At 49.3% G+C, this 27,006-nt stretch overlaps 9 protein-coding genes across 9 annotated transcripts; 6 read left to right on the plus strand and 3 right to left on the minus strand.

The window, feature by feature from the left end:
• The first annotated feature begins 105 nt into the window (after window positions 1-105).
• On the plus strand, window positions 106-2,683 carry M438DRAFT_347595 (uncharacterized protein). The gene is made up of 2 exons (XM_029905940.1): window positions 106-2,184; window positions 2,241-2,683. The coding sequence occupies exons 1-2, from the start codon at window positions 135-137 to the stop codon at window positions 2,243-2,245; spliced, it is 2,055 nt and encodes a 684-aa protein (XP_029758544.1). The 5' UTR covers window positions 106-134; the 3' UTR covers window positions 2,246-2,683.
• A 277-nt stretch (window positions 2,684-2,960) lies between these two features.
• M438DRAFT_357386 (UDP-glucose 4-epimerase) lies at window positions 2,961-3,922 on the minus strand (the record flags this gene model as incomplete). The annotated part of the gene is made up of 2 exons (XM_029907167.1): window positions 2,961-3,782; window positions 3,833-3,922. The coding sequence occupies 2 exons, from the start codon at window positions 3,920-3,922 to the stop codon at window positions 2,961-2,963; spliced, it is 912 nt and encodes a 303-aa protein (XP_029758545.1).
• A 371-nt stretch (window positions 3,923-4,293) lies between these two features.
• Window positions 4,294-5,319, plus strand: M438DRAFT_323328 (uncharacterized protein; the record flags this gene model as incomplete). Its single annotated transcript, XM_029903002.1, has 2 exons — window positions 4,294-4,540; window positions 4,599-5,319. The coding sequence occupies 2 exons, from the start codon at window positions 4,294-4,296 to the stop codon at window positions 5,237-5,239; spliced, it is 888 nt and encodes a 295-aa protein (XP_029758546.1). The 3' UTR covers window positions 5,240-5,319.
• A 271-nt stretch (window positions 5,320-5,590) lies between these two features.
• On the plus strand, window positions 5,591-10,369 carry M438DRAFT_323331 (uncharacterized protein). Its single transcript, XM_029903003.1, has 6 exons — window positions 5,591-5,818; window positions 5,867-6,018; window positions 6,073-6,196; window positions 6,249-6,437; window positions 6,493-10,172; window positions 10,229-10,369. The coding sequence occupies exons 1-6, from the start codon at window positions 5,803-5,805 to the stop codon at window positions 10,250-10,252; spliced, it is 4,185 nt and encodes a 1,394-aa protein (XP_029758547.1). The 5' UTR covers window positions 5,591-5,802; the 3' UTR covers window positions 10,253-10,369.
• Window positions 10,370-11,075: 706 nt separating this feature from the next.
• M438DRAFT_278070 (uncharacterized protein) lies at window positions 11,076-11,987 on the plus strand (the record flags this gene model as incomplete). The annotated part of the gene is made up of 1 exon (XM_029900974.1): window positions 11,076-11,987. The coding sequence occupies one exon, from the start codon at window positions 11,076-11,078 to the stop codon at window positions 11,985-11,987; it is 912 nt and encodes a 303-aa protein (XP_029758548.1).
• An 803-nt stretch (window positions 11,988-12,790) lies between these two features.
• M438DRAFT_277990 (transcription factor iws-1) lies at window positions 12,791-14,217 on the minus strand (the record flags this gene model as incomplete). The annotated part of the gene is made up of 2 exons (XM_029900967.1): window positions 12,791-13,593; window positions 13,647-14,217. The coding sequence occupies 2 exons, from the start codon at window positions 14,215-14,217 to the stop codon at window positions 12,791-12,793; spliced, it is 1,374 nt and encodes a 457-aa protein (XP_029758549.1).
• An 851-nt stretch (window positions 14,218-15,068) lies between these two features.
• On the minus strand, window positions 15,069-16,487 carry M438DRAFT_278360 (uncharacterized protein; the record flags this gene model as incomplete). Its single annotated transcript, XM_029900997.1, has 2 exons — window positions 15,069-15,173; window positions 15,228-16,487. 2 exons carry the CDS (start codon window positions 16,485-16,487, stop codon window positions 15,069-15,071), a joined length of 1,365 nt encoding a protein of 454 aa, XP_029758550.1.
• A 247-nt stretch (window positions 16,488-16,734) lies between these two features.
• Window positions 16,735-17,486, plus strand: M438DRAFT_398832 (NADH dehydrogenase, alpha subcomplex, subunit 8; the record flags this gene model as incomplete). Its single annotated transcript, XM_029909382.1, has 4 exons — window positions 16,735-16,754; window positions 16,803-17,030; window positions 17,082-17,214; window positions 17,276-17,486. The coding sequence occupies 4 exons, from the start codon at window positions 16,735-16,737 to the stop codon at window positions 17,369-17,371; spliced, it is 477 nt and encodes a 158-aa protein (XP_029758551.1). The 3' UTR covers window positions 17,372-17,486.
• A 1,774-nt stretch (window positions 17,487-19,260) lies between these two features.
• M438DRAFT_357392 (uncharacterized protein) lies at window positions 19,261-20,631 on the plus strand (the record flags this gene model as incomplete). Its single annotated transcript, XM_029907168.1, has 5 exons — window positions 19,261-19,443; window positions 19,498-19,605; window positions 19,663-19,890; window positions 19,943-20,085; window positions 20,142-20,631. 5 exons carry the CDS (start codon window positions 19,261-19,263, stop codon window positions 20,629-20,631), a joined length of 1,152 nt encoding a protein of 383 aa, XP_029758552.1.
• Window positions 20,632-27,006: the final 6,375 nt, after the last annotated feature.

Genomic DNA, 27,006 nt, shown 5'->3' on the forward strand with positions numbered 1-27,006 from the left:
GTGCTGGTGAGACCGAGGGCTTGTTTACCCCGGCATATGACGTCCATGTTCGACAAAACAGTGGAAACACTTGTCGCGAAGATCACCCAATCTTTTTCTCGCAAACACTCTTGAATTCAAACATCGAGACCATCATGCCAGACCCATTGCAAATCCTTCCAGCGGAAATTATACTTCGTTGTATTGAGTTCACACCTCTATCTGGCGTTGCGGCGCTTAGCTCAACCACCAAAGCATGGCATAGTTTCTTGGAAACGGCACATCAAGATGCTATCTACTCACAACAAGCCCATCAATTGTACAACAAGCATCCCAGAAGTGATCGCGAAGTCACACAGTTGAGTCGCGATTACAGAGTTTTTGGAGAAGCCAAGCAAGACAGGAGTTTCGTCCAATATTTCCGCGGTGTGGAGAGCTGGAAGGACTTTTGCAAACGATTGGCACTGTTGCAAAGGAACTGGAACAGCAACCGTCCAGTGGTCAGAGAGAGCATAGTCCAAGTTGGCTATGATCCAGTGTGGCGCTTCAAGCCCGACTTCAAGCGCCGATTTATCGTCTCAACATCTCAAGCCGGAGGTGTCTGCGTCACGGACATGGACAATGGACGCATGTTATGGAGATTGAGGAGAGAAGATGTGCGTATGTGTGCGCATCTGGAGTATGACCAAGACAGTGGCACTGCGTGCTGGGATCGTTTCGGCAATGCCGTTGAGGTGTGGAAGGCCGACGAGGTGGAGCGTGGTACGTTCCATCGCGTAGCTATCCTCAATCACAATTGCGAGACCAGAGGATTCCAGCTCTCGCGCTTCAATGACAAGGAAACACTATGCATCGTCTCTTCCGAAGGCAAAGGATTTGTCTGGGACCTTTCCGTGCATCCACCCCAACAACGTAAAGTTCTGGATATTGAGAATGAAGCCGTCGGTCACCTCGATCAAGGCGAGGGTACAGTCATGTATAGCATGGGTCCGCGCGGCTATCATGTCTGCTCCAAGACGACCGGCGAAATCATGGGCAAGCTCGAACCCAAGGACTGTCCGAACATCTTCCACATCGCCCATCCACCTCCTCAATCTCATACCACTATGGGCGCAGCAAATCACGGTCCCACAGCACGAGTCTGTCCCCCCGAACATCCACGCAAGGACCGCCTAAGACCTCTCAAACTTTATAACGGCGCCCATCCGGTACCTAGAAGTCCGCTGGCAATCGAGAACGACGAGTGGGGCTCAGGTATCATCTCCGGTAACTACATGGCTGGTGTATCACGCGCAGGTCGTATTTTCATCTGTACGGATTTCTTGGGTGCCCTGGCCGATCCTGCACGCTTCAGAGAAACGACAGCGATCTTACAAACCGAAGGCGATGGCTCGACTTTCGAACTTGGCGGATGGCTCAGTATCAAGAATGGCCGGGCCATCTTTGAGATCATCGACAGCATCTACATTTTCACTATGCCCGACTTTGGCAAGATCCCAGAGACTGGAGAAGCACAGAGACCTATCTGGGCTACACCGATCAGCTCGGCACCTCAACTGGCCGTGCCAGTCAGTTTCATGGGAATTTACGATGATTGTATTATGCACACCTACACCACTCTCGGCTTCCGCAGTCTACGCCCCAGACGTGGATCTAACGGTGATCATGCACCCAACGAACGCTCTCGTGCTTTCCCCACAAAGGCCATCCGGATCCTGTCTCTTGCACCGAATCTTGCTCGTCCAGGAAAAGAACTCTCATATCTCGAAGGTATGGAGGTTCATGACAACTCGCCGCGCAGCAGTGTCACAAATCAAGCACCCCGTAACACACCTGCAACGCGGGGACTAGCGCAACAGGCAGGAATACTCCAACTAATGGCTCTCCTCACCGGCAACGAAGGAGACGATGACGAGGAAGAGGACGAAGAAGAAGAAGAAATTGACGAAGACACACGCGAACGATTGGAGATGGAAATCGAAGAAGACGAAAGACGAGAATGGGAAGAATACGCCGCTTTTGAGCAAGAGGAAGAGATGCGTGAACGACAAGAGTTGGCCGATATGATGGGATTGAATGACGACGAAGGAGATATGGAGATGTTGAGATCTGACGAAGAGGGCGAGAACGCTGCTCCCCGAGCCCCTTATGCACCCTCTTTGGATGACGATGACGATGATTGGGAAGATGAAGATGCGATGATAGGTGAGGAAGACCACGATCCTCTACACACTACATGGATGGCTCACATGCCTGGGCAGGATGAAAACACCGCCGGTACAACCCCAGACGACGAGGGTCCTGACCCGTACGCCGAACTCGACCGACTACATGGCTGGGAGGAGGTCGCCACCGATGTGCTGGAAGAAATAGTTCTACTTGCAGATGCTGAAACCTTTGACACCGAGGAAGAGGAGAAGAATCTGCATGCATATGAGCACGACCATTCCGTTCTGCGCGAAGAGGAAAACCGATTCTTCGAGGACGTGAGAACTGGCGAGATACTCGAGCAAGAACAATGGGGACGATGAGCTTATGAGAAGTTTTGACAGAGCAGGAGGTCTTGATGCTTGGGAGTCTTGGGATGCTTTGTTGAGCAACCCTGCGTTGTCGTTGTGATCTCGGTAAGCGAGGACTGATGGTTTCGATGACTATCCTACATACTCGCTGTCGATGGACTGTTGGAGACAATTTTTACCGCACAATGAGTGCATGATCATTCAAACAGAATAATTATTCATCCCCCGTTGTGTGCTATATTCTGTCATATCAACTCTCTCGCCGCAGCGACAGCGATACCTTGAGATTAACGACGATTTGAACAGGACCATTCGTTCATAGAGGGGATATCTGACGTTCTCTCCTTGGATCTAGCTCAGGTTCCGAAAGTCATTGTGCATTCACACGGCTGTGAAACACAGATCAAAGCGCATAAACAGATTAAGAAAGGTTTCATGTCTCGTAAATACAAACATCCCCTATCACTCGGGCTTGTAGTACTGACGCCAATTGTGCTCCTCCTTGAAGCCCAAGACCTCCTTGATCTTGCGGTTGCTCAAAGGTGCCTCGAACTCGCCCATCTTGCGAGTGAATGGCGTGTTAGGACACACATTCTTCAGATACTCCTCGGTCGGTGTAGTAGTAGTGATGGTATCGTTGGTCGCATTGAAGATCTCGAAGCCCAACCCATCCTTTTTGATACATAAATCGCAGATCTGACCAAGATCGCGGGCATCGATGTAGGACCATGCATTTCGCTTTCTGGTCTCCGGCTTGCCGACGATGGTGGGGAAGTCTCTCTCATACTCGTGAGGTTCAATCACATTGCCAATGCGCAACACGTAGATATCGCGGTTGAATCTGCGAGAAAAGGCTCTTGCGGTACGCTCACCACAGATTTTTGACAGGGCGTAGGTATCCATAGGGTCGACATCGTATTCTTCTTCCAAAGGGAAAGAGTGGTAATCAACATCACCCTGGGCAAAGCAAACTCCGTAAGTGGTCTCGGAGCTGGCGATGATGATCTTCTTGACACCGAGTTTGCAGGCGGCTTCAATTACGTTGTAAGTTGCTGTCACGTTGCCTCTGAAGCACTCATTATCTGGGACGAGCATGTTGCGAGCGTAGGCGGCAAAGTGGATGACAACATCTGGAGGTTGAGGGACCTTGGTGTCGTCGTAGCCGGCAAAGTCGAAATGGGTGGTGAGGGCATTGAAGACCTGCCCGCTGTCGGTGAGATCGGTCTTGAGGGTGAAGATATTGTGATCGGTTCCAGGGAAGTCGATCAAGTCAAGGTTCAAGACCTGTATTGAGTTTAGAAGACGATGTTTGAAGATTCGGTGAAAGCTCTCACTTGGTGACCCTTTTTGATAAGCTCTGGGATAGCATGTCTGCCAGCCTTTCCAGAACCGCCAGTAAATACAATGCGTTTGCCCGAAGTCATGATGGTTTTGCTTGATGTCGAGGTGATGAGAAGAGTGAGTGGAAGAAAAATGGCCTACCTGGGCTGCCTGATAACTCTACTATATACTCTTCACAATACCTGCAATAGGCTGAATGGCATCTGGTGTGGAACAATGCAAAGGTGAAGATCGCGGAGGACAATACGTCACAGGCGGGAGAGAAGGCCGTGCTCGGGATCGAAGCTTCTTTTCTGGAGGTGGCACATGTCGAAGGTGGGGAGAGGCAGAAGATCATCAGCCCGCAGAAAGCCGTCTTGCTTTTTGGAAATAGCATTATCCCTCCTCTACTTTACACAACAACCTATAACAAACCCATGTTGCAGGCTCTCGAAGATACATGACAGTCTGGCCAATGCGCCCGTCGCTAGCAACTCGTCTTGTGCGCACTCCCATTCGCAATGCCGCCGCCGCGACGGTAACCCCAGCAGCGGCCGCACTCCGTCAGCTCGACACTTACCCGGGCCCCGTCAACTTAACACCGTCAAAGACTTTCCTAGGCGATGTCTGGTTCAGCAGCTCGGCACCATACGCTCTTCCCGACAGTGGACCCGAAGGTGATCACAAACCACCAGACGAACGCACTCTGAAACTAGGCAAAAGTATGTACACACTCCTCGACTTAGTTCTCATGAACAAACACTGACTCCAACGTCACAGCCGTCCGCATCTTGCACGAACGTCTACCCACCCTACTAGCGTCGCCCCTACCACAAGAAATACTCTCACCTCAAATATCACTACACCTCTTTCCCTCTACACACCCGCATCTTCCGACAGTGTCTGGACGCATCGCCTACCTTGCTGCTCTATGGACCGCACCTGTAGCTTGGGGACGAGTGCCTGTGGTGGGTAACGTCAGACTCACCGTCATATCCGAGCGCATGATCAAGCATGGCGGAAACAATATGAGCTCAACCTTCCGGGACGAGAAGCTCATAGTCAAGTGGAAGACATGCGGAAAGGCTAGGAAGAAGAATTCGGCTGGCATCTATCGCGGTATTGGAGCCAATGAGCAGGTGGAGAGAATAACAGACGTCCTCGGAGGTAAAGCGAGAGACGATGAGGAATTCTGCGGCTTGTTCATCTTCGAGTTCGACGAGGAAGGTCGTATTGTCAAGCACACAATCGAACACGCAGAACAAGGATCTGGCTCGGAGCGCACCAATCGGGTGGTCAGCGTGACGGACTGGCTGCTCGGAAAGGTTAATGGACATCGAGAAGAACACGTCCCTAGCCTGGCGTGGTGCAAGAACAGTCAGATCAGAAGAGCGTTCCAAGGTCGTCGCAAGAGAGACTAAGTTGGGATTGAAGCATTTTGGGTACGGGTATCTAGGCGAACAGCCAACGGCGTTTGGTGGCTGGGCTGGCACATTTGATTGCATTGCTTTCGCAGGGGAGACTTCTCAACTCGACTTGATGTAAATATGCACCTACTTCTGTTGTTTATGTAAACATACTACTCCTATTCACTCTTATATTGTGCAATTCTAGACTGATTTGGATAGATTGAATCGAAGTTCTCGAAATGAGGATGGACTGCTTCTGGGAAAGTCTAACGAGAGACTTGAGTCCCCGCTGATGGCATCGTCTCGCATGGCTTGTGGCCCCAGCTCGCGCCGTGCAGCTGGAACATGGCCATGCCGTCCACTCCGCCGTATCCGTCCTCATCTTCTGTCTAGCAGCCAACCTCTTGTACCCTTGTCCTGTACTATCTTTCCATCTTGCATTGCCAGTCGCGTGTACATCAGGATCGCCCACTACTGCTCTCTTTGCATACAGTCCACCTCTGTCTGGACCCACGTCATACCCCTAATACCAACTTGCATCACCGCATGAGGGATCCGACACCAACCACGGCATAATGGCTGACCACTTCAGTACGTTGTGTCTGGAGCTGTGGAGAAACGAAACTGACGCGCAAGCAGACCAAAACAACCTCAACCTCTCGGCTGACGAGAAACGATACTATGGCCAGCTGTTCCAGCAAGCTGATACCGATCGATTGGGTGTCGTCACGGGCGAGATTGCTGTGCGCTTCTTCGAAAAGACAAAAGTTGCTCCTAATGTCCTAGGCGAAGTACGTCTATACTCGAGTCCCACGCGAAGCCTCTTTTCTGACCCTCTCTGGTAGATTTGGCAGATTGCCGACCATGAGAACCGCGGTCTCCTCACAAAGCCCGGCTTCAGCGTAGCTCTTCGTCTCATCGGCCACTACCAAGCTGGTCGCGAACCTACTGCTGAGCTGGCTTTCCGCCGTACGTTCCTAGACACCCGATGTTTCGATTCCCTCACTAAAGCTCGTTACAGCCGGCCCGCTACCCAAGTTCGATGGCATGCCTCCACCTCCTCCTGCGCCTGCTCCCGTCGCAGCAGCTCCTGTCCCCGCCCCTATTCAAGCACAAGGCACTGGTATCAGGATACCCCCTCTCAACCCTGAGAAGTTGACACAATATGCAAATCTATATGAACAATCGGCTGGAGGCGGTTACCTGTCGGGTGAGTTACGCGTTGTAATACGCACTTCAAGCATTCGCTTACCGAACATCTCTAGGCGAACAAGCAAAGGCCATCTTCGAAAGAGCGGGCTTGCCCAACGAGACCCTCGGACGCATCTGGCAATTGGCCGACCGTGAAGGAAAGGGCTCCCTCGACAAGACCGAGTTCTGCATCGCCATGCACCTCATAACATGTTACAAGAGTCGCGCATTGGCAGGCTTCCCGAATGTCCTTCCTCCAGCACTTTTCGAGGCCGCCGCTCGTCGTCCCAACCCTACAGGCCGTTCGTCGGTGCCTCCCGCTGGCCCATCAGCTATGCCTCGTCAATTCACCGGTCCTCAGGCTCGCGCCCAGAGTCCTCTTGCAAGAGCTGCGTTCGGTGCACCACCACCCATGGCCCCACAAACCACAGGCCCTGCCTGGTTGATTGCTCCTCCTGAAAAGGCCAAGTACGATCAATTCTTCTCGAGCATTGATACGGCAAACAATGGTGTTCTGAGTGGTGAACAGGCCGTCAAGTTCTTTAGTGACTCCGGTCTGCCTGAGGAGACTCTGGCTTCCATTTGGGACCTGGCAGACATCAACTCCGAGGGTCAACTCAACCGCGATGAATTCGCCGTTGCCATGTACTTGATTCGCCAGCAGCGTAGTGGTGCTCCTCTCCCAGCCTTCTTACCTCCGGCTCTGATTCCCCCAACCATGCGTAACCAAGCGCATCCTACCCCTCAGACCACTGCGCCTGCATTCGACAACGCCAACAACTCTTCGCAACTTCCCAAGTCGGCTACTGAGGACCTCTTCGGACTAGATGAGCCCATGCCTCCAATCCCTGCTCAGCAGCCGGCCCCCGTTCCTGTCTCGACACAAAACACTGGAAACGCATTCGGTTCTGATCCATTTGCAGGAGGTAGCAAGCCTTCTTCTCCTCCACCCAATGCTTCTCCCAGAAACTTCACTCCTCAACAAACTGGTGGCCCCTCGTCTTTGTTCAAGCCGTTCATCCCTACCTCAGCCTTTGGTGCCACTCTTGCAGCGCAAAACACTGGAGGAAGCAACGCTCCAAGCAGCGCTCCAAGCAATGCTACCAGAAGTCCCCAACCTCCTTCTGCCATGGACGACCTTCTCGGCGACGCCAACGACGAAGAGACCAGGAACATCACCGAAGATACAACCGAGCTTGCAAACATGTCTAACCAGCTCGGCAATTTGAGAAACCAGATGCAAGACGTTCAGACTAAGAAGACTACCAATGAGCGTGATCTTGCGGCTTCGAGTGCTCAGAAACGTGAGCTCGAACAGCGCCTGGCTCAGTTCCGTGCTCAGTACGAAAACGAAGTTAAAACTGTCAAGTCGCTTGAGGAGCAGCTTGCTAACTCGCGCAATGAGACCAAGAAGTTGCAACAGGAGTATGCTATGATTGAAGGCACTTATCAAGACTTGCAGAATCAGCACCAGCAGGTTTCTCAGGCTCTTACTGCGGATCAACAGGAAAATGCCAGCCTCAAACAACGCATCTCGCAGATGAACGCCGAAATTACTCAGCTCAAGCCGCAGCTCGACAAGATGAGATCTGACGCTCGCCAACAGAAGGGCATGGTCGCCATCAACAAGAAGCAGCTCGCGACGAACGAGGGAGAGCACGAGAAGATCCAAACTGAGATGGGAGACTTGAAGAAGGCTGCCGAGGAACGTGAGCTGCAAGAAAGACAGCAAGCTGTAGCCGCACAGGAAGAGCGTTCGAGAGCTGTTGTCTCGCCTCAACCGCCATCCACTGTGGTCAGCCCTGCTCCGTCAAACACCAACCCGTTCTTCAGAAAGGCAACTGCTCCTAGAGAAGAAGGTACTCTGTCGCCTGGTGGTTTCTTGTCAAGTGCTCCTAGCCCTAGTGCCTTCGATGCGTTGTTTGGACCTTCGGCATCATCCCAACAGCAAGCTGGAACGCACACGCCTCCGGTCACGTCCTTCAGATCTGAACCTTCTGGTCCCTCGGTATCCTCTGACGGCCGTCTGACTCCTGGTTCTCCTACTTTGTCTGCCACTGCTCACGACGAGCCTCCCCCGCCTCCCCCGGAGTCGAGACAATTTACTCCCAACATCTTGCCTATGCGCCAGCCTTTGACTAGAGATCAGTCCGTTGCTTCCTCTAACCGTGCAGCACCTCCTGCTAGCAGAATGGGCGAGCAAGATGCTGGTGTCACTTCCCCGTGGGATCACCCACCTACCAACACTTTCAGCTCTAATCCATGGGGCGGTGAGGATGTTGCTACTCCTCCTGCTCAGATGTCTGGTCCAGCTATTCAATCACAGAACCATGACGGAAACCACGATAGCGTGTCCAGAGATGTGCCTCAGCAACTGGAAGAAGAGATTCCTGGTGCTTTCCCCGAGACTCCCATGGAGACCCAAACTACTGGCCAGTCTACCCAAGCACCTGCACACGACTTCGATTCTGCCTTTGCCGGATTCGGAGATGGCCAACAGCAACAGAACGGTGATCACTCGGCTACTCATGATCCTTTCGCACCTGCACCGGTATCTAGAGAAATCGATGCTGCACCTGTCTCCCGAGAGGTCAACGCTGCACCCGTCTCTAGAGAAGTTAGTGCTGCACCTCCAAGCTACGGCAACTCCGAGTTCCCCCCAATTCAGACTCTGGAGCATGAGGATTCTAGCAGTGATGACGACAGTGACAGCGAGCGTGGTTTCGGCGATGACTTCGGTGCTTCTGAGTCTCATGTCCCAGCTGCCGCAGCCGAGATTCCCTCTGGCGAGCATCGCGAACTCGTTGTTGGCGACTCACGTCGTCCCAGTGCTGTGGGCACACATTCCGCAACCAATTTGTCCGAGCTCCCGAGCATCACGGCACAAACGTCCCCACCTTCCTATGAAACAGCTCAGGAAGGTCAGCACCGCAGTGGCTCGAACAACTTCCCTCCCGAGTTTACCGGACTGCTGCCTTCACGCGAAGACCCCACACAGTCTCCTGTGCCACATTCCGTACCCCAGGAGCCTCAGCAACCCCAGACTCCAATGACCAGTACGGCTGGCTCTGATCACTTCCACGACGCTCACTCTCGTCCTATGAGCAATGTCACCGACATGGGAGCCACCTCTTTTGCCAACGTTGGCGATGTTACGCAGCATGTTGCTCCCGTTGCACCTCAAGAGACCACCAAGGATGCCTTCGATGACGACTTCGACAACTTTGATGACCTCGCTGAAGCCAAGGAAGCTAGTGGTGAAGGCTTCGACTTTGGCTTCCCCGGCCATCAGAATACTGACGAGTTTGATGCAAACTTCGACTCGCCCGCTCAATCGACGATCCACACTGTATCTTCGCCTCAAGAGACACCTGTGACGAGAACCGCACCCAACGGCTTCTCTGATTTCGATACCAACACAAGCGGGTCGCAGCAACAAACGACAATTGCCAGCCCTTTCGCATCGACACACGCACCTCAAGCACAGCAACCGCATGACTGGGACGCCATCTTCTCGGGTCTTGACACACCGGCACCTCAAGTAGAGCCTAGCTTTGCAGGCTCAAGACTAGGCGACGGAGCAGCGACTCCCAAAGCCTCTGCGGCACAGACTACAGCAATGCCTCCATTGGGTCGCGCAATCAGCACGGGAACCGAGCACGACGACCCTATCCTGAAGAGATTGACAGGCATGGGCTACCAAAGAGAAAAGGCTCTTGACGCATTGGAAAAGTTTGATTATGATATTGACAGAGTACGTACCACAGATGTTGTGTTGAGATGATGCAGCTGCTAATCAAAGTATCACAGGCTATCGATCACTTGTCAAGCTAGAAAGTTGACAAGCTTAACTGGAATCTAGCACGGTGGATGGCAGGTGGATGATGATACCTAGTGTGTTTGTCTGTATAGTAGAATAGCCAGCCATAATTAATGGAAAGAGAGAAGCAGTTTTGACAGATTTCCCCTGTGTCTGGATCTTGACAGGTTTAACGGCAGTTGGTGAAACTGCAGGGACTAATGACTAGCGCGGGGACCTTCTTCAGGCACGAGGTTGATGAAACTGCAGTAACCGGCACGGTCGCCGGTCGGACAGCAACGACTCCGAACCCCCGCCAAAACATTGGGCTGCCCTGTCGATAGACGTAAACGTACCCTTCTTGAATGTTGAACCTTCTCTCCTTAGTTCCACCCATCGTGATACTCGCCGCCGCCCACCATGTCGACACCGCGCCTTACATTCCTTTACCCATTCTTGTTCACATCCGTGGGCAAAACACCCTTCTCACGTGAGGTGTCCCGGACAGGGCGACAGGTCTTCCGCACCGCCGCCAAGAGGAGTCAGACTGCTACGAAACCAATCCGCTACGGCAAGGCGAACGAACCACCGCCGTATTTGGCAGGAGCCAAAGGCATCGCCGCAGTGCTTCCTGGCGATGTCGCTCCCTCAGACGCCAAAGCGCTACCACAGCCGACCAAGAAAGACATAGACACTGCGACACCAAAGGATACCAGTCCTGCGCCTGGCGAGAGGCCTCTCCGTTCCACACGTCTACCTGAGTCGCCAGTACTAGATGCTTCGGAATCACAACCTCCAGGCCCTCCTTCACCTGCTCCGCGCATGCCGCATACCAATGCCCTGGACACAGTCTTGAACATGCCCTCCAGCGACTCACAACGCTCAACATCATCTCCGAAACAAGAGCAAGAACCACTCACCGATCTCCAAAAGATCCGCAAGCAGATCGAGGAGGAAGCCGCAAAAAGGCCTCGCCCGCCACACATTGACGCCCCCGACTACGTCCACCACTTCGACACATACGGCCTAGTCAAGCGCTTAGAAGATGGCGGATGGAGTCAAGCCCAAGCAATCACAATCATGAAAGCCACACGAACAACCCTCTCCGAGAACATCGACTTGGCTCGCAACGCCCTCGTCAGCAAATCCAATGTCGAAAATGAAGCCTACCTTTTCCGCGCCGCTTGCTCCGAACTCCATACAGAAATCATGACAAAACGCCGCGCAGAGGCCGAAAGAGCAAGGACGGAACGCACACGTCTCGAACACGAAGTCGACATCCTAGGCCAACGCATGACCCAAGACAGCGGAAACATGAAGGACGAACTAAAAGGCATGTTCGACGATCGCAAAATGGGCGTTCAAAACGAACAACGCGATATCGAGAGGAAAATTCAAGAGCTCAATTACAGAATCACCGTCCTCTTGAATTCGGACTCGAGATCGGATGTCGAGGGCGTGCGTTGGATAATAACCAAGCGCGCCGGATTCGCATTACTGGCTTGTGTGTTGATGATTTTGGCATCGATCAAGTTTGCAAGTACGGCTGCCATGTGGGCGGAAGATGAAAAGAAGAGAGCTGCGGCGATAGCGGCCATGAACAACAATCAACCCACCAACAACAACAATCACCCCGGCTCCAATGGATCTTCTGGCGGCAACGACTTTTTAAACTCTGGAGCCATGAACGACAGAGCTAGAGAGGAATTGGGTCAAGGAGAAATTCTGGTCCGTCAGGGTGATAATCCTGCATTTGTTTCTTTGGGCTAGATGCCTATTACTACTACACCTTCATCGTCGGAGCAGTGCAAAGATACCGCAGAGCTTCCGGGACACCAAGACGACGACAGCGGAAACATCCTTTTCCCTTTTACTTTTCCTTTTCCTTTGTTGATACAATTATTTCTTTCTTTTTTCCTATGTTTTTTGGTCCAGGAATTTGGGCCTGTGGATGTGGATTGATTGATACCAAGTTTTTCTGGGCGTTTTCTTATTATAAAGTGGTGGTTTTTCTTTTGGCATTCATTTGCTAGAGAGAATATAGAAAGAAGCATTGGGAATGATTGGAAATGATGGGTTGATGATCGATGGGATTGGTTCTTTCATTCTTTCTTCTTCACTACACAATACCCCATTCTTTCGGTTCTTTTGTTGATGGATAGAACTTGCCATCGTTTATTGGACTTTGATCGTTTCTTGCCTTTGTTTCTTGATCCTCGGTTGTTGTTTGTAAAGTGGTGTTGTGGACGTGAGCTTAGAGGTTACTGTAACTTGCCATCGTGTAAACGACAAGTTCAGTAATGAGATGCTTCCTCCTTCTTTCGTCTTGATCCAGTCTTTGGGTTTCTAATTTGAATATTCATCATGACTGAGTTCGGGCTAGAGTAGAGAAGAATGGAGTAATAGAACAGCTTTGATTGTGATACGCCCTCATGTGGGAAAGACGGAGGGCAACATGAGATGCAATCCCAAATGCGTGTGTCAGAGAAAGAGAACAGTAAGTGAAAAAACGCCCTCGCCCAATTTGATATCATGACCTTTAATTTTAGAACCCCCTTTCTCGTATATTATGCTCATCTCCTGTTGTTCTTGGAGCGTGCTTGAAGCTTGCGAGCGAGATCGTCACCAGCAGCGCCCGGGCGGCGCACACCGGGTGCGGCTCTGGACAGATCGCTCTTGGGTACGATGGTGTATGTACCAAGACCGCCTTCCACACGAGCGCGGTTGGTGGTGGTGGGGTAAGCCAGGGCGGCCTTTCTGGCTGCTGCTGCACGAACGGCCTTGTCCACGGGTTGTGTGCTGCGCATGGGAACTATGCTGGGGTCGTAGGTTGCCTCGACGAATTCGCGCTTGCGGAAGTCGTCGGTGCGCTTCAAGATGGGTCGCGTCCATTCACCAACCAGCTTCTCGGCTTGACGTCTGATCAGAGGTTCGGCCTTGGTGCTGCGGGTGTAGAAGTGGGTGACCTTGCCGATACCTGAGGCGACAAGAGCATCCTTTGAGATTGGGAGTTTGGCTAAGCAGGCAAACAGCTCGCGCTGAATGTTGTAGGCGGGCAGAGAACCATCATTCAAGGGCTCGAGGAAGAAGCGAACGGATTCCAAAAGGTTGATGTCAGGATCGACGAGAGCGTTCTGCAGAGTGTTACGATTCAGAAGGGCGACAACCTCAGGGAGGAGCTTAAGCTTGTGCATAGCAGGCTTTCCATCGTCGCGGGCTTGGGTGTCGGCTTGGGCGGCCTCGGCCATACGACGACGCATCTCCTCGAGCTCGGTATCGGCCATCTGTTCCAGATCAATACCAGCCTTACGTCTGCTGGCTGTCTTGGGCTTCTTGAGTGCTTCATCCAGCTTGCGCGAAAACTCCTTCTTGCGTCCTGTGTGCTTGTTAGATGAGGTGTTTCAGCCAGAATTCCAAGCGTTTACTCACTCTCTTCTGGTGACAAGTTGGAGTCGTCCTCGGGACTGGGTGTTCTCTTCTTGCGCTTCTCGCCTGGGCCCTTTGTCTTTCTCCTGCGTCCCTCTTGCTCTTCGGAAGCATCGTAGTCCTGTCCATCATCATCACCTCCACGCTTGCTACGCTTGGGCTTTTCGCGGCGACCCTCTCTGCGCTTCTTCTTGCCCTCTCCATCAGCATCGTCACGCTTGCGCTTGTGCTTTCCCAACAAGGCAACACCGCTAGCATCAACAACTCTCGGGCGCTCCTCAATAGCAATGGCGTTCGGGTCGAAATCCTGGAATTGTGCTTCGTCGACATCACTCAGAGCGTCTGAATCGGCGTCATTGTCATCGTTATCCGCGTCTCCAGGAATTGACAGTTGTGGGTTCTGGTCATCTTCGGCGAGCTCAGTATCTTGGTGAGGATCGGCAATTGGTGGAGTACGAGCAGAATCTTCGTCCTCAACATCAGGGCGTAAGGGATCCTGAGGGTCGTCGTTTCCAGCAGGCTCATGGCCAACCTCGTTTACAGGAGGAGAGTCGGCGCCTGGAAGATCTTCCATATTTGCGGTTTGTGTTTAGACGGTTATGCGATTCGGTTGTGGTGATATTGGAAGAATTGCAGGATGTTGATGACTGAGTGAGGGTGGAAAAGTATGTGGTGAAGGTGGATGTTGGTTTGTTCAGGGCTGTCCGGTCGCGCCTTCCTTGAAGTTGACGTCGTGCCTCCTCCGGATTTTACCGCAGACTCTCTCTCATAGGAACTTTCGCGACCAACCACTTCAGGCACAACGAACACATCAAGTTACTTCACATATAAAATGTTCGGTGAGTGATGAGGACATGACAAACCTCCAAGCGCTGTACTGACTCATCGCTAGCACCGCAACCCCCCAGCAAGGCCGAGATGGAGGTATTCAATCGTCACCACGCGCAATCCAACCAAGCGCATACTGACCTTTGGCTATTAGGCCCAGGAGCAGTCCGCATCTGTCACCGTCAAGCAGGCTATTGCCACCTGCGTTCTTCTCTACCTCTGTACGCATCTTCTCTCAACATTTCGCTGTCGCCGTCATCTAATCCATCTGCAGCGCCCTTCGCCGTCGAGTACATCCAGAAGCTTGTTTAAAGCCGCATCAAATACGTTCTCCTACTAGTCACGATACACTTGTAACAACATACTGTACAAAAACGATACCTCTTGAACATCGCGTATATTCGTTCCCTCAATCAACGGCGCTCTCCAAATATGTGGCTCAGTACTTTTGGCTGTCGTCTTCGGTCTACACCGCGTCACATGGCCATTCTTCCGAAAGTCTCTCTACGCAACTGCTGCATCGCTAGTGCCATCATCCCGTCGTGGGCCTTTGTATCGAAATGTGTCATCTTATGTCCGAGAAATGCGAATGTCCTTTCATTTGCTAGGCTTGCTAGCGGCCTCCCACTCCTCATACTCCTTCTTGACATGTTCCAGCTCTTTGCGCAGATGCTGGATCTGTGTATCGTAATCGTGGAGAATCTGTCAAAAATGTTAGCTCGGTGCCGAATGTGATTCGTGTCTCAATGGACCCACCTTCTTTGTCTTTGCAATCACCTGCTCGTCCAGACCACCGTTCTCTCCAGACACCTGGCGGCCCAGCTTCTCGCTCTCTTCCTGCAGCCATCTGGTTCGTTCCCGAATGGCCACCATGCGCGCCCAGATCTCCTCTTCTCTTCCTGAGAATGCTGGGTCGAATACTGCCTTTTCCAACGTCGCCAACTTCTTCTTGAGCTCCTCCTCTGCGCCGTCCAGAACGAATCCTCTGTTCGCGAGCACTTGCGCACGGATTGCCAAGGCGAGACATCTTTGGCTCAGACCAATATGCTTTCTCTTCGCTTCTGCTGCTCTGACACTCAAGACCAACTCATGCTTCTGCATCATGGCATCCAGACTGTTGTTCATCTCATGGAGCCGCATTTGCAATTGCTTGACTGCATCGACCTGCATTTGCAAGCGCGTGCCCAAATCCAAAAATCCTCTTGCGATGACGGGAACAGATCCCTCAGTCGGCTTGTTGCGTAGGGCCTTTTCCCACTCGCGTTCGTCGGCATTATCAGGCATGGTAATAAAGGGGGCCTTTTCCGGTGGTACGGCGACGTAGAAGTAATGTTGCATGAGACACTCGGCAGATTCAGGGTTCCACTTTTGGGAGATGGCGTCCATTTGCTGAGGGATCGTCTTGTCGCGGGGAGGTGCCATGGCTTGTTGGTTGAAGCCAATGGTGGTGGGCTTGTTTGTAAGAGCCGATGGCAAGGCAGAGAGAGAAGCACTGAGTAAAGAGGCGCCCAAAGAGTTTGCATTGTTCACGCCGAACATGCCAGGCTGCTGTTGCTGGTTGGGATCAGTAGCATTCGGAGCGAAAAGGCTGTTCGTCTGCTGAACAGGCTTGCCGAAGAGGCCGGTATGCTGCTGCTGTGTTTGCGCATTGTTGGTGGAGCCGAACATGCCGCCGGACTGCTGCTGCTGCTGCTGTTGTTGTTGTTGTTGTTGCTGCTGTTGAGGCTGCTGAGCGGATGCGCCGAAAAGGGATGGGGTCGAAGATTGTTGCTGGTTCTGCTGGGCGGCACCGCCGAAGAGGGAGGGAGTCGATGACTGTTGCTGGGGTTGTTGGTTCTGCTGACCGAAGAGCGAGGGAGTGGAGTTCGATTGCGCAGGCTGAGGTTGGCCAAACAAAGAGGTCGACTGGGCGGGTTGTGAAGATTGGGTGTTGTTGGAGTTGGAAGCTCCGCCGAAAAGAGAAGTACCAGAGGACTGCTGCTGAGCATTGTTGCCCAGATTACCGAATAACGACATGGCTGGTTGTTGCGAGCGGGCGCGTGATTGATGCAAGGGAGAAGAAGCTTGGAGCTTCCAGCAAAGAACGACGCGCTTTCTGTTTGCTGGCTGAGGAGCCTTGAGCGCTTCACAGCGTCGCGGGTTGCGGGTTGCTGGGCGTTTTTGGTCCAATCGGATGCTCCCGAGCGCTGACCGACGACTTCCAGCTTCACACGCCCATACCAGCGACAAGAGCCAGCCTCACGTCAATTGCACATTATCCACCATGTCGGCCCGTCAACCAAGGTCCGCTCTCAATTCTTCGCCCTCTGTTCAATCCTGACACCCGCGCAGATTCAACCAGCACACGCTGATCGACACCACACCTCTGCCCGACGACATTCCCAAGGTCCAAGAAGTCGGTGCCAGTTCCGCTCCCCTTCTCTCGGCCTCGTTCTTTATCGGCGCAAGATGCAAGACCTACAATGACGACTACATGATGTGCAAGGCCGAGGCCAATGGAAAGGGAGAGCTTGACTGCTTGAAGGAGGGCCGCAAAGTCACCAGATGCGCTTCCAGCGTGTATGTCGAATACCTGCCATTTATTACTGCGCATCTTCTAACGTCATACAGTCTGAGCGACATTGACAAGCACTGTCTTGAGGAGTTCAGAAAACACTGGTCATGCCTGGACAACAACAACCAGCAGCTGTGGCAGTGCAGAAGATACGAAAGACCTCTCAACAAGTGTGTCTTTGACAACTTGGTGCGTTGCAATCACTCCTCAAGACTGTATATCTATCTTTCTAACCGCAATCTGTGTGCAGAAGTTGGAGAAGACCATTCCTGGAACCCCGGCAAACGAGCTTCCCGTTCACGAGCGCAAGAGACAAACTTACGCTCACCACAAGACCTTGACTTAAACTCCTTTCACATCTGTACGATACCACAATTCCAAATCTTCTTTCGAACGCCACTACACGACGCCTACCTGAGGCTGGCACTCACTATAAGTCCGACTTGTCTATATCAAAAACGCCGAGATAAATGCTTCGAAATACACTCTGATAAAATACCCGTCTTTCCAAAGGATTCCGAGTTCGTGCTTGAAGCTGTGGTTGCAGCCTGAGGTCGTTATAACAAAAGAAAGGTAAGCAGGTTGGCCGCTCTCGTGATGATGCTCGTATTCGAAGTGCAGACGAAGCAACTTAGGCGTAGGTGCATAAGAATTGTACTTGCAGCCGAGCGTCTTTCCCCTGTCAAAGCCTTTTATATGGTTATCAGGAGACATGAAACTTTGTTTCTGTCCTTTTGGTTACTCAACGCGAATGCATGAGTGCCCCACCACTCTAGATGGTAAAGACAACTGAATCCACTGCGCACTTTGAGAACCTTTTTTCGAAAGCACACGCGAACAGGAGACCAAGAGTTCCAGGTCCGCCATGGCTTTGGTGACCCGACATCCATGGTCTCAGGCCGTCGACACAACATGGGGAGCGGAAGAATTATTCGAAAATGCGAAACATGTTCGCTTCTATGTGTTCGATGCTCGGCCTCCCCGGGATATATCAGCCATCTTATGGGTTCCTCTCCGATGGAGCAAGCAATCTTATCTGGTCAAGCAAATCTCTCATGTGCAAGGCGGTCTGCGAAATCTCTGTTTATGCCATGTTGCGTGTATCTTTGAGCCGCACGAGCTCATTCATTTGAATGAGATCAAGTCTCGTGTACACAGTTCCGGGCAGGGCCGTGTCACAGATGTAGGTTCGAGTAGATGAAGACCCTGACGATGCCTGACCTCACATCCATCCCTCGACCAATTATCTATTTTACCGTGTACTTGAAACAATTTCCACCTTCTTCAGCCCTGTCGTTCTTCCTTTTGATCAAACCGACCTCTCACACTTGGTCATCTCGTGCTTGGTACAATCTGCCGAGGTTGTCTGCCAAGACTTTGTTGAATTTCGCTTGGACTTGAAGCTGGCTGCGGGTTGAGTCGAGATTCTTGCGCGAAGGATGCGGTGGATTCGTCTTCTTGTCCAAAACAGCAATCACTCCGAAATCTAGTACAAGCCACTACGTGCGTTATATGATGATCGATCTGGAACATGACTTGAATTGAGATCTGTGGTCACCTCTTTTGGACATGCCCACGACAACTGCCAGCACGAAGGAACCGGATTGTGGGACCCTGGTTGTTCCGTGATATGCAAGCCTTCAAGCCACACTGCGAAGGAAGGAGCTGCACGAGCTGCTGCGGGTTCAACTTCTTCGGCTATCGAAAATTAAAAGCAAAAAGTGAGTTTGCGGTTGGGCGGGAGGTCTCGTGAAAAGGCTTGCGTAAAGGTGTGCCACCTCACTGTCCAACAAAACCTTCCCCAATCGTTCGTAAGCGCTCCCTTGACGTGTTCAGCCGAAACCCAAGGACCTCGCAAATCATCAAGGAGCCCAAGCACCCAGTTATATGAAACGGTCGACGGCTCTTAAACGTATTTAGGTTGGATCAACCTGGCAGCACATCTTGCCGGCGTCGGCAGCATCAGCCATAGTGTCTTTATTGCTTAGGGCCGTGATTCGTGATAGGCAGGAAGAGGCTGAATATCCAAACGGTTCGTTCTAGCGAACTTTCGCTGGGCGGATCTGCAAACACCACTCTCCTTCCAGAGACATGAATATAGGTGCCTACCCCAGCTGATTTTTTGAGTCCCTACTTTTTAGCAGTTTTTCTGAACGAGACAATCCTCGATCTTACTCGACTTCGACCTCCCCAAGGCTTATCTTGGGCCCTTGCAAGGGCGCCTCTCTTTGCGATATGGGAAGCTACAACTCTGATGGATTCTACGCTTTTTCTCCAGTAACTGCCAACGACCGTGCTGGTATACTTTATGTCGCGACGATCTTGAGTCTTCTTTTCTCTGTCATTACACTACTTGTCCGTTGGCACATTCAAAGACGTACGTTTGGACTCGACTTTTGGGTCATTGTCGCTGCTACGGTATGTGGTTACCGTGTCTGTGGGATCGCAAGCTTCATGTACTGATCGACACAGATTGTCGGCTTAGGTCAATATGCAGCTGTCTTTGTAGGGCTGGACAACTATGCTTTGGGAAAGGCCGTCTCTCTCATGTCAGAGAGTGATCAGCTTAATGCAGCTAGGGTATGCTATGATGCCTCTCCTTCTTCTTGTCGAGTGCGTCAACTAACCTTGAATCAGTCTGCTATCGCTAGTATCTGTCTCTTCATCATTGCCAATGCTCTCTCGAAATGTTCAGTCATCTTCTTCATGAAGCGACTGTTCTCTACGGACAACAGAACTGCTCGAATTCTTTGCAACTCATTACTCGGCTTGGTCGCTGTCTGGACACTGGCCTCCATCTTGGCTCTTACCATTACTTGTGGTCCATCTACAAAGTTCGCGCTCCAGGATCGATGCAGCGGACAGGTCAGTCAAACGGAATGTCACTCTTGGGATTAGAACTAACGTCTCCATACAGATTACGCGGTGGAGTCTTGTTGCAACGTTTGACTCGCTGTTTGAGATAGCAATTTTCCTTCTCTCCATCGTTCTCGTGGTGCCGCTGCAAATGACAAGAGAGATCAAGCTCTCAGTCGTCTTTGCCTTTTCATTCCGTCTAATGTAAGTTTTCCTTACCTCCATTCCTCATCTCTTTTAAGCTCACACAACAATCACAGTGTCGCCATGTTCGCTATCATTCATGTCTACTACGTTTCACAATGGTCGGATTCTTCCGACCCCGGTATCGCAACTGTCTACTCCCTCCTTTGGCAACAAGTCGAACTCGGTTATGCACTTATGGCCGCCACGATCCCTACCCTACGATCCTTCGTCCGCGCCTACGAGAAGGCCATGGGCTGGGAATCATCCTACTACATCCGCAATACAAACACACGCACAGCAAACTCCACCTACCAACTCAGCACGATGAACAAATCTCGTCATGAAGAGGAAGGTGTTTTTGGCTTGCAGAGAGAGACGACTTGCGACAAACACCCTTTACGACCGGATAGACCGAACTACAAGGCCCAAATCTATGGACCTGGATTGAACGATCTTCCAGAGAACATGCCCAGGAGGACCAAGAGCAACAGCAGTGGTGGTAGTGAGGAACCGATTATCCGCAAGGATGTTGAGATTCAAGTCAGCTCTGAAGCTGCACATTAGATATTTGACGAACTACTTCCTTTTGTTCCCCACTGTCTTACGTTTCCTCCCAAGGCTGTTTGGCAACTCGCGAGATGAGGTGCCTCTTGGACCCTGCCATGACTCGGAGTCCTGAATTATCGAGTCATACCATTTTCGGTTCAATGGGATCGAGACTCGTTCATTCAACTCGGCCGAGTATAGCAATGACCATGGCGAATACCACTTCCCTAGTTTGGTTCAGGAGGTTGCTCAGATGAGTACCACCTGTAGTCACGGAACTTCACATCCGAACTCCACACTATTAGAGAGGGTCTGCAACCGGTCTCAGCCGCGGTCTTAGCCGCTACTTCGGTCCTTTAGCGGTCGTCGGTATTTGACTGATGGCCTAATGCGGCCTTCGGCAATAGAGGTTAAGGGCTAGTTTCAACCGCTCGAACCGCGTCTTAAGTGTGCTAAGACCGCTCAAAAGGGTAAGGCGGTTAAGCGCGGAAGTAGCCGAGGGGTCTAGTTAAACGTTAGTCGTAAGCATGTAGATAGAGAGAAGATTTATATATAGCAATTTAACACCATGCTAGCACGTCGAAAGCAACCGGCCGCTCCGGCCTATAGGACTCTAATAGATCTAACCGTAGAGGCCCCCTTAATAAACCTTCTAACATTAGCATTAGTATCGCTAGTAGTCGAACTATAAAGGGACCCCTCGACAGTCTCTACTACTTAGCCGATTAGAGAGGCACGGAAATTAGTCGCGTCGGGTAGTATAAAAGGTAGACATAGCATTAGTAAGAACGACAAATAAATGCTTACTTAGATCGCAGTAGAGCGCTTTATAGAGTACAAAATAACTAGCAAGCAAGGCGAGTTCTAGAATAACGTTACTACTACCTTTAAGTTAGAGCGCAAAAAGCTATATAGTCTAAATAGCTATATACGCCGGATAGGTTAAATCGAGATAGAACGACGTACTAAGGTAAAGAAAGAGGAGAGCGGTAAGGAGCGTAATACATCGAGTTAGGCGTAGTTAATAGATGCCTAGATCGCTCTAAAGGACGTATAGGAGGGCGAGAAGGCGGAACTATAGGCCGCCGCGCATAAGAACTAGAACGAGTTATAAGAATTAACGATAATAAGGAATAACCTTAGGGCGCGCCTTTAGGACAAGTAGCCGCTATAGCTATTAACCTTAAACTAGAAGCGTATAGTAGGTAATAGAGATATAGAATCGAGTAATAATAGGAGCGGCGATAATAGCGATAGGGACGATCCTCGCGATAAGGATAACTAGTAGGAAGAGGAAGGATAGACTAAGGAAGATTAGTAGGTAGTGCGCGTAGAGGATAAAGAACATATATTTATAACTCTAAAGGTAAAGAAGAAGAAGAACTCGGTATCGAGCCCTACGTAGATGTCGTCGTCGCTATCGCCGGCGCCGAGTTTATCGAATAGGAAGAAGAGAAGGCGCGTAGAGGATAATATAGCATTAATAAGCGTATAGGACCGTCTAGTAGAGTTAAAGGTAAAGAGGTTAGAGGAGTAGTCGGTATAGGTAATAGAATAAGCGAGGGAGCAGAAGGAAATAGCTATACGGCTAAACTGCCTCGAGGAGAAGCTAGATAAGATAGTTAACTTAATCGTTATACGGCCGTCGCCTCTACGCTAGGAAGTAATAGTAGATAATGTAGTAGAGGAGGTAGTTTAGAAGTCTAGCTGCTCGTAGAAGTTAGCTAACCTCGAGATTAGTAAAAGAAGTTAGATTATAGCGCATGTTAGGCAGTTAGTAGTCGAGCGAGGAGTATTAATAGAGGAAGCTTTAGAGATAGTTTTTAATACTAGTGTATAGTAATAACACCACTTAATTAAAAGTTATACAAATTCATATAGTAACTAAACCGGATATGCTCTACAATTTGGTGTACTTAGAATTAAATAAAAAGGTTGCTATATAGTTAGGTAACTATAGGAAGTTAATAGTAAACAAGAGTTAAATACTAAACTTCCTAGCTTAGTAGGCAAATTGTCATGTAACGCCTAAACTTTGCACATCTAAGCCTAAATTTAGAGCGCTAGAGGTCGCCGGAGATCTCTAGCGACTAATTAGAGGCCGATTTGCCCGCAATTTACTCCTTAAACATCTCTAGCAAATCTAAACATTATTTTTACCCCCTATTATGCAACATAACCATAACTAAATTAAATACTTTTTATATGTAGTTATAGAGCTACTTAATTGCTATACATCTACGTCTTTAGATTTAAAAACAGAGGCGGCGTCGTTATTGTATATGCCGAGAGATGTTAGTAGGGATTCGCCTATAATGGTATACTAGTTAGTCGCCTCCGGCGAGAGATATTCATCTATGCTTAATAGAGCTATGTTAAATCGACCGTACACCGTACTGCTTATTAGATAGAGCGATGTATAGATATTAGTTAGTAGAATAGCGAGTTCCTAGTATAGGGCGACGGGTTATAGACTACTCTTTAAGCCGTATTTAAATGAGTTAATCTACTATAGGTTCTACGTACGGCCGAAGAGCTACTTAATAGTGATCCTTACGCTCGATAGAGCCTTATTAAATGACTGCTCTTACTTTGTAAGTATATGCTACTTGCTAGCGTACGGTCTAAAGACATAACAAAGTGTCTTATATGCTAGATTACTATATAGATAAATAACCTCCCTAGTAGCCTTAAATATTAAGCGAAGGCGGTCCTCTAGACGACCGATTTAACACATAGTAAGGTCGTTTATACGGCCCTCCTAAGGGCCGTTAATAGAGAGCATCATTCTATTAGGGGTTATAATGCCTTAGTATTTAAGTCTATAGAGCTTCTTGTAGCTAGAGTAGACGTCTCTTTAACCTTCTATAGGACGACAGAAGGGGTTAAATGTACCGTCGATAAATCCCTATATATAATCGGTGTCTCTAAGCTCTTAAATTGCTTCTCGATAGAGCCTTATCCTCTCGATCGTTAGTGCTAGGTGCTAGCGTAGCATACGGCGATAGCGACTAGTAATCTACTCGATTATGTCATTAATTATAGTAGAGATAGTTAAGTGACCGAGACCGAAGAGATCCTATAGTTAAAAGATCTAAGTAGGGAAGGCGAGGCGTATTAGGGTTAAACATAGCGCGAGCTCTAAGGAAACGTTATATCGGTTAGTAAAGTAGAGGTATTAGAGCTCGAAGCGATTATAGAGCATCTAAACATTAGCTACTCTAAACCTATAAGCAACGTTACGAAATTACACTAGGCGCTTAGGCGCTTTATAGCACTAAAGCGCCCCCTAGCACTTAAGCGCCCCTATAGGACGGGATCTTATAAGCCGTACGAACAGATGCGCGCATTAATGCGCCGCTACGCAAATAGCGTAGGCTACGCTTTCGCTTTGCTACACGCCTTATATAGTCGTCGTTGCTTAATATATAACACTATGTAGCTCGGCCTTTAGTAGCTAAGACGACGATAGCTTAGGACACTAATCGAGTATCTTCGTTAGTCTACTAGACTATCTGCTAGATCCTCCTATAGCGTTCTTCGTACACTTTATACTTAGATAGACAGTGCAGGCATTATAACAGACTCGGTCTTTATAGCCTAGCTAACTATTAGGTAGACCGTCTAGTAGACCCGACCTAGGTATAGTTTGCTTACTATAGTAGCGGCTACGATTCTAAGTTTAGTATAACAGTTAGATTTCATGTGTTGTATGTATACCGCTACTTAGGCTCTTTCCTAGGCTCGTTAAGCTACGCCTTTACCTATATGTCATTAGAATTAAAAGACTCCTTAAGCGTCCTCTACGAGTCTCCGTTAAGCGGCTTATCTTCCTTCTATCTTCTATTCTATTTCGTCATTTACTTCGTAGTCTCTATATCATTACCTATAAATAGGTTATAGTACTATATATGTAGGCCCTTTACCTCTCTAATGACGCTATTTACCCTCGTCTTAACATCTACCTAGCGCTTCCTCGACGCCCTTACCTTAGCCTAAAAGACCCTACTTATATTAATAGGTTCCTTCTCTTTTAGTGCTTCTAGTATAGAAGCGCGACTTAGGGTATACGATATGCTAGGCGATTTGACGCGTCGGCGTTTTAAACTCGGCTTAGAGATGTCGATTCCGCTATCGAGTCGGTTATCTATTAGTAGTAACGAGCGCACGCGTCTAAGCGGTAGAGCGATAACTATAGGCATAGTAGCGTCGATACTTAAAGGCATAGTTAGGGTCAACTCTATCCTTAAGCATTAGGTAGTAGTAAAGACAGGCGACTAGGGCGGCGATTAGTCTAGAAGGTCGTTATTAATTTCCTCGTAGGCCTCGTCGTATACTTCTAACTTTGTTAGTAACGATTACATACTACATTAGCAGACCTACTATCCTCCTCGTCTAGGTCTAGCCTAGTTAAGTCGTTGCCGTAATCACCTGTCGGTATAGGGACTATAAGCTCGTTAAAGTCGTCTAATCCGTAACTTAACCCTTTACGTACGGTTTAAGTTAGTATAGCAAGCAGTCTCTGCTAGCGAACAGCGCCGTTCTCTACATCCTATACTTCCTTATATCGCTTATACTTTACCTAGCCCGCTCTCGCCTTAAATAGATACTACTAGGGTTCCCCGTCGATGCCCCTACTAATAGGACTATGTTTCTATATATTAACGACATGCTCCATTGTCGTAGCTAGGACAAATACTATATATGGTGTTACTACTATCTAGTAATGCTAACTTAGCGTAAAGCTAGTAAGACTCCGTCGCTTATAGTATACCCTAGATATAACTTATATAAACATATAGCCTAGGAACCGCTTCGACTAACGTCTTATGTTAGTTAGACGGTAATGTAAAGGATCTTAAACTTACCTTAGCCCCGTCTTTAAAGAGATAAGCGCTACCGAGTCCTTTATTTTAGGCCTAATTCGTAAGAAACTTAGTATCGTTTAACGAGCATTTTAGGAAGTAATGCTTATTAACATACCTATTTATCTCCTTCCGTGTAGCGCTTATTAGGTTATCCCGTTATGACCTAACTACCTCGCGTAGCTATAACCTCATTAGTAAGTTAAATTAATGAATAGTAATCCCCTACTTACCTTATAGACGATAGCACTACCGGGTATATATAACGTACGCGTACCTAGGTTAGACTCTCGCTCTACTTCCTAGACACTATTCTATGTCCTCTTTATTAATTCATTCGTCTAATCTAGGTCCTAGACAGCAGGACAGAAACTAGGATAGATAAACACGGGTTTAGTAGAAGGGGGTACCGAGCCTAGCTACATCTTAACGCCTACGCTAGTTATATAATTAACGATCATCTTAGCTCGATTAAAAACACGCTACATATTAGGGGGCAGTAGTAGGCGACCCTATATAACAATCTACCTAAGGTCTTTTCGCCTAGCGTAGTAGACGATACTAGGCTCGTCGATAGCCTTAGACACTTATTACTAACTCCGGCGCTAGCTACCGCGCTCGGGCGGCAAAGGAGAGCTATTAGGATCGTCCCTAAATGTCACTTCGACTAGAGCAGGTTTATAGTTAGTAGCACGTACGCCTACGTAATATTAGTAACATCTATCTAAGTAGGACGCGCCTTCGATATATACTATAGGTAGAACCCTATACTCGAGGCATCTAAATAGTTAGTATAAATGGAAAGACGCGTTAAAAAGGAGGTAAGGAAGCAAAAAGTAGAAACTAACGCGTCTTTACGAATAATAGTAGGTAGGTAAAGAATTAGAAGAAGGAAGAGAAGAAGGAAGAGAAGAAGGAAGAGAGGAAGGAAGAGGAAGATAGACACTTAGACGCGTTTTATAGTTATCTATAGTAATTCGCGGTAGTCCGTACTCTAAGATTACGTAGACTTAGCATTCTCGTAGCCGTCTAGCTAACCCTAGTAGACTATGCTAGACCGTCTGCTAGCCTCTATTTATAACCCTAAGCTCTTATAAGTAGACTCTACGCTTACTATCTAGATATAGTCTAGCCGACTATATAGCAAGCTATTATAAAGGAAGGAAGAATTCGTTGCACGAGTAGAATAATCATTTAATATTAGTAAGTCCTTTAAGTAGACCTTAGTAGAGTATACCGAGTCGCTGTCCCTATCCTTTATAATAATTTTGTACGCTTAAATCTCCTCCTTATAGTTAGCCGAACTATTAGGTAATCCTACGAACTTAACTACGAGCATAACGTAGCGCTTATTAATAACCTTGCTAGCAACATTACTAATAACCTTGTTAAGGTAGGTAAGTAGCACCTTTATAAGACTCTTATCTAGGTCGAGAACCTCGAAGTCCTTATTAACCTTAGCCTCTAACTTTTCCTTTATGTTAGAGCTACTATCTATAATAATGCGGTAGTAGCTACTAGTAAGGAA

The sequence above is a fragment of the Aureobasidium pullulans genome (genome assembly GCF_000721785.1).
Source record: "Aureobasidium pullulans EXF-150 unplaced genomic scaffold scaffold_15, whole genome shotgun sequence".
Taxonomy (NCBI): domain Eukaryota; kingdom Fungi; phylum Ascomycota; class Dothideomycetes; order Dothideales; family Saccotheciaceae; genus Aureobasidium; species Aureobasidium pullulans.

What these genes read in the sequence shown, in the direction of transcription:
- M438DRAFT_347595 (XM_029905940.1), top strand. Translation starts at nt 135, where the DNA reads ATGCCAGACCCATTGCAAATCCTTCCAGCGGAAATTATACTTCGTTGT.
- M438DRAFT_323331 (XM_029903003.1), top strand. An exon ending in TGCTGAGCTGGCTTTCCGCC is followed by an intron (nt 6,197 to 6,248) that starts GTACGTTCCTAG and finishes AGCTCGTTACAG; the next exon opens with CCGGCCCGCTACCCAAGTTC. An exon ending in TGGAGGCGGTTACCTGTCGG is followed by an intron (nt 6,438 to 6,492) that starts GTGAGTTACGCG and finishes GAACATCTCTAG; the next exon opens with GCGAACAAGCAAAGGCCATC.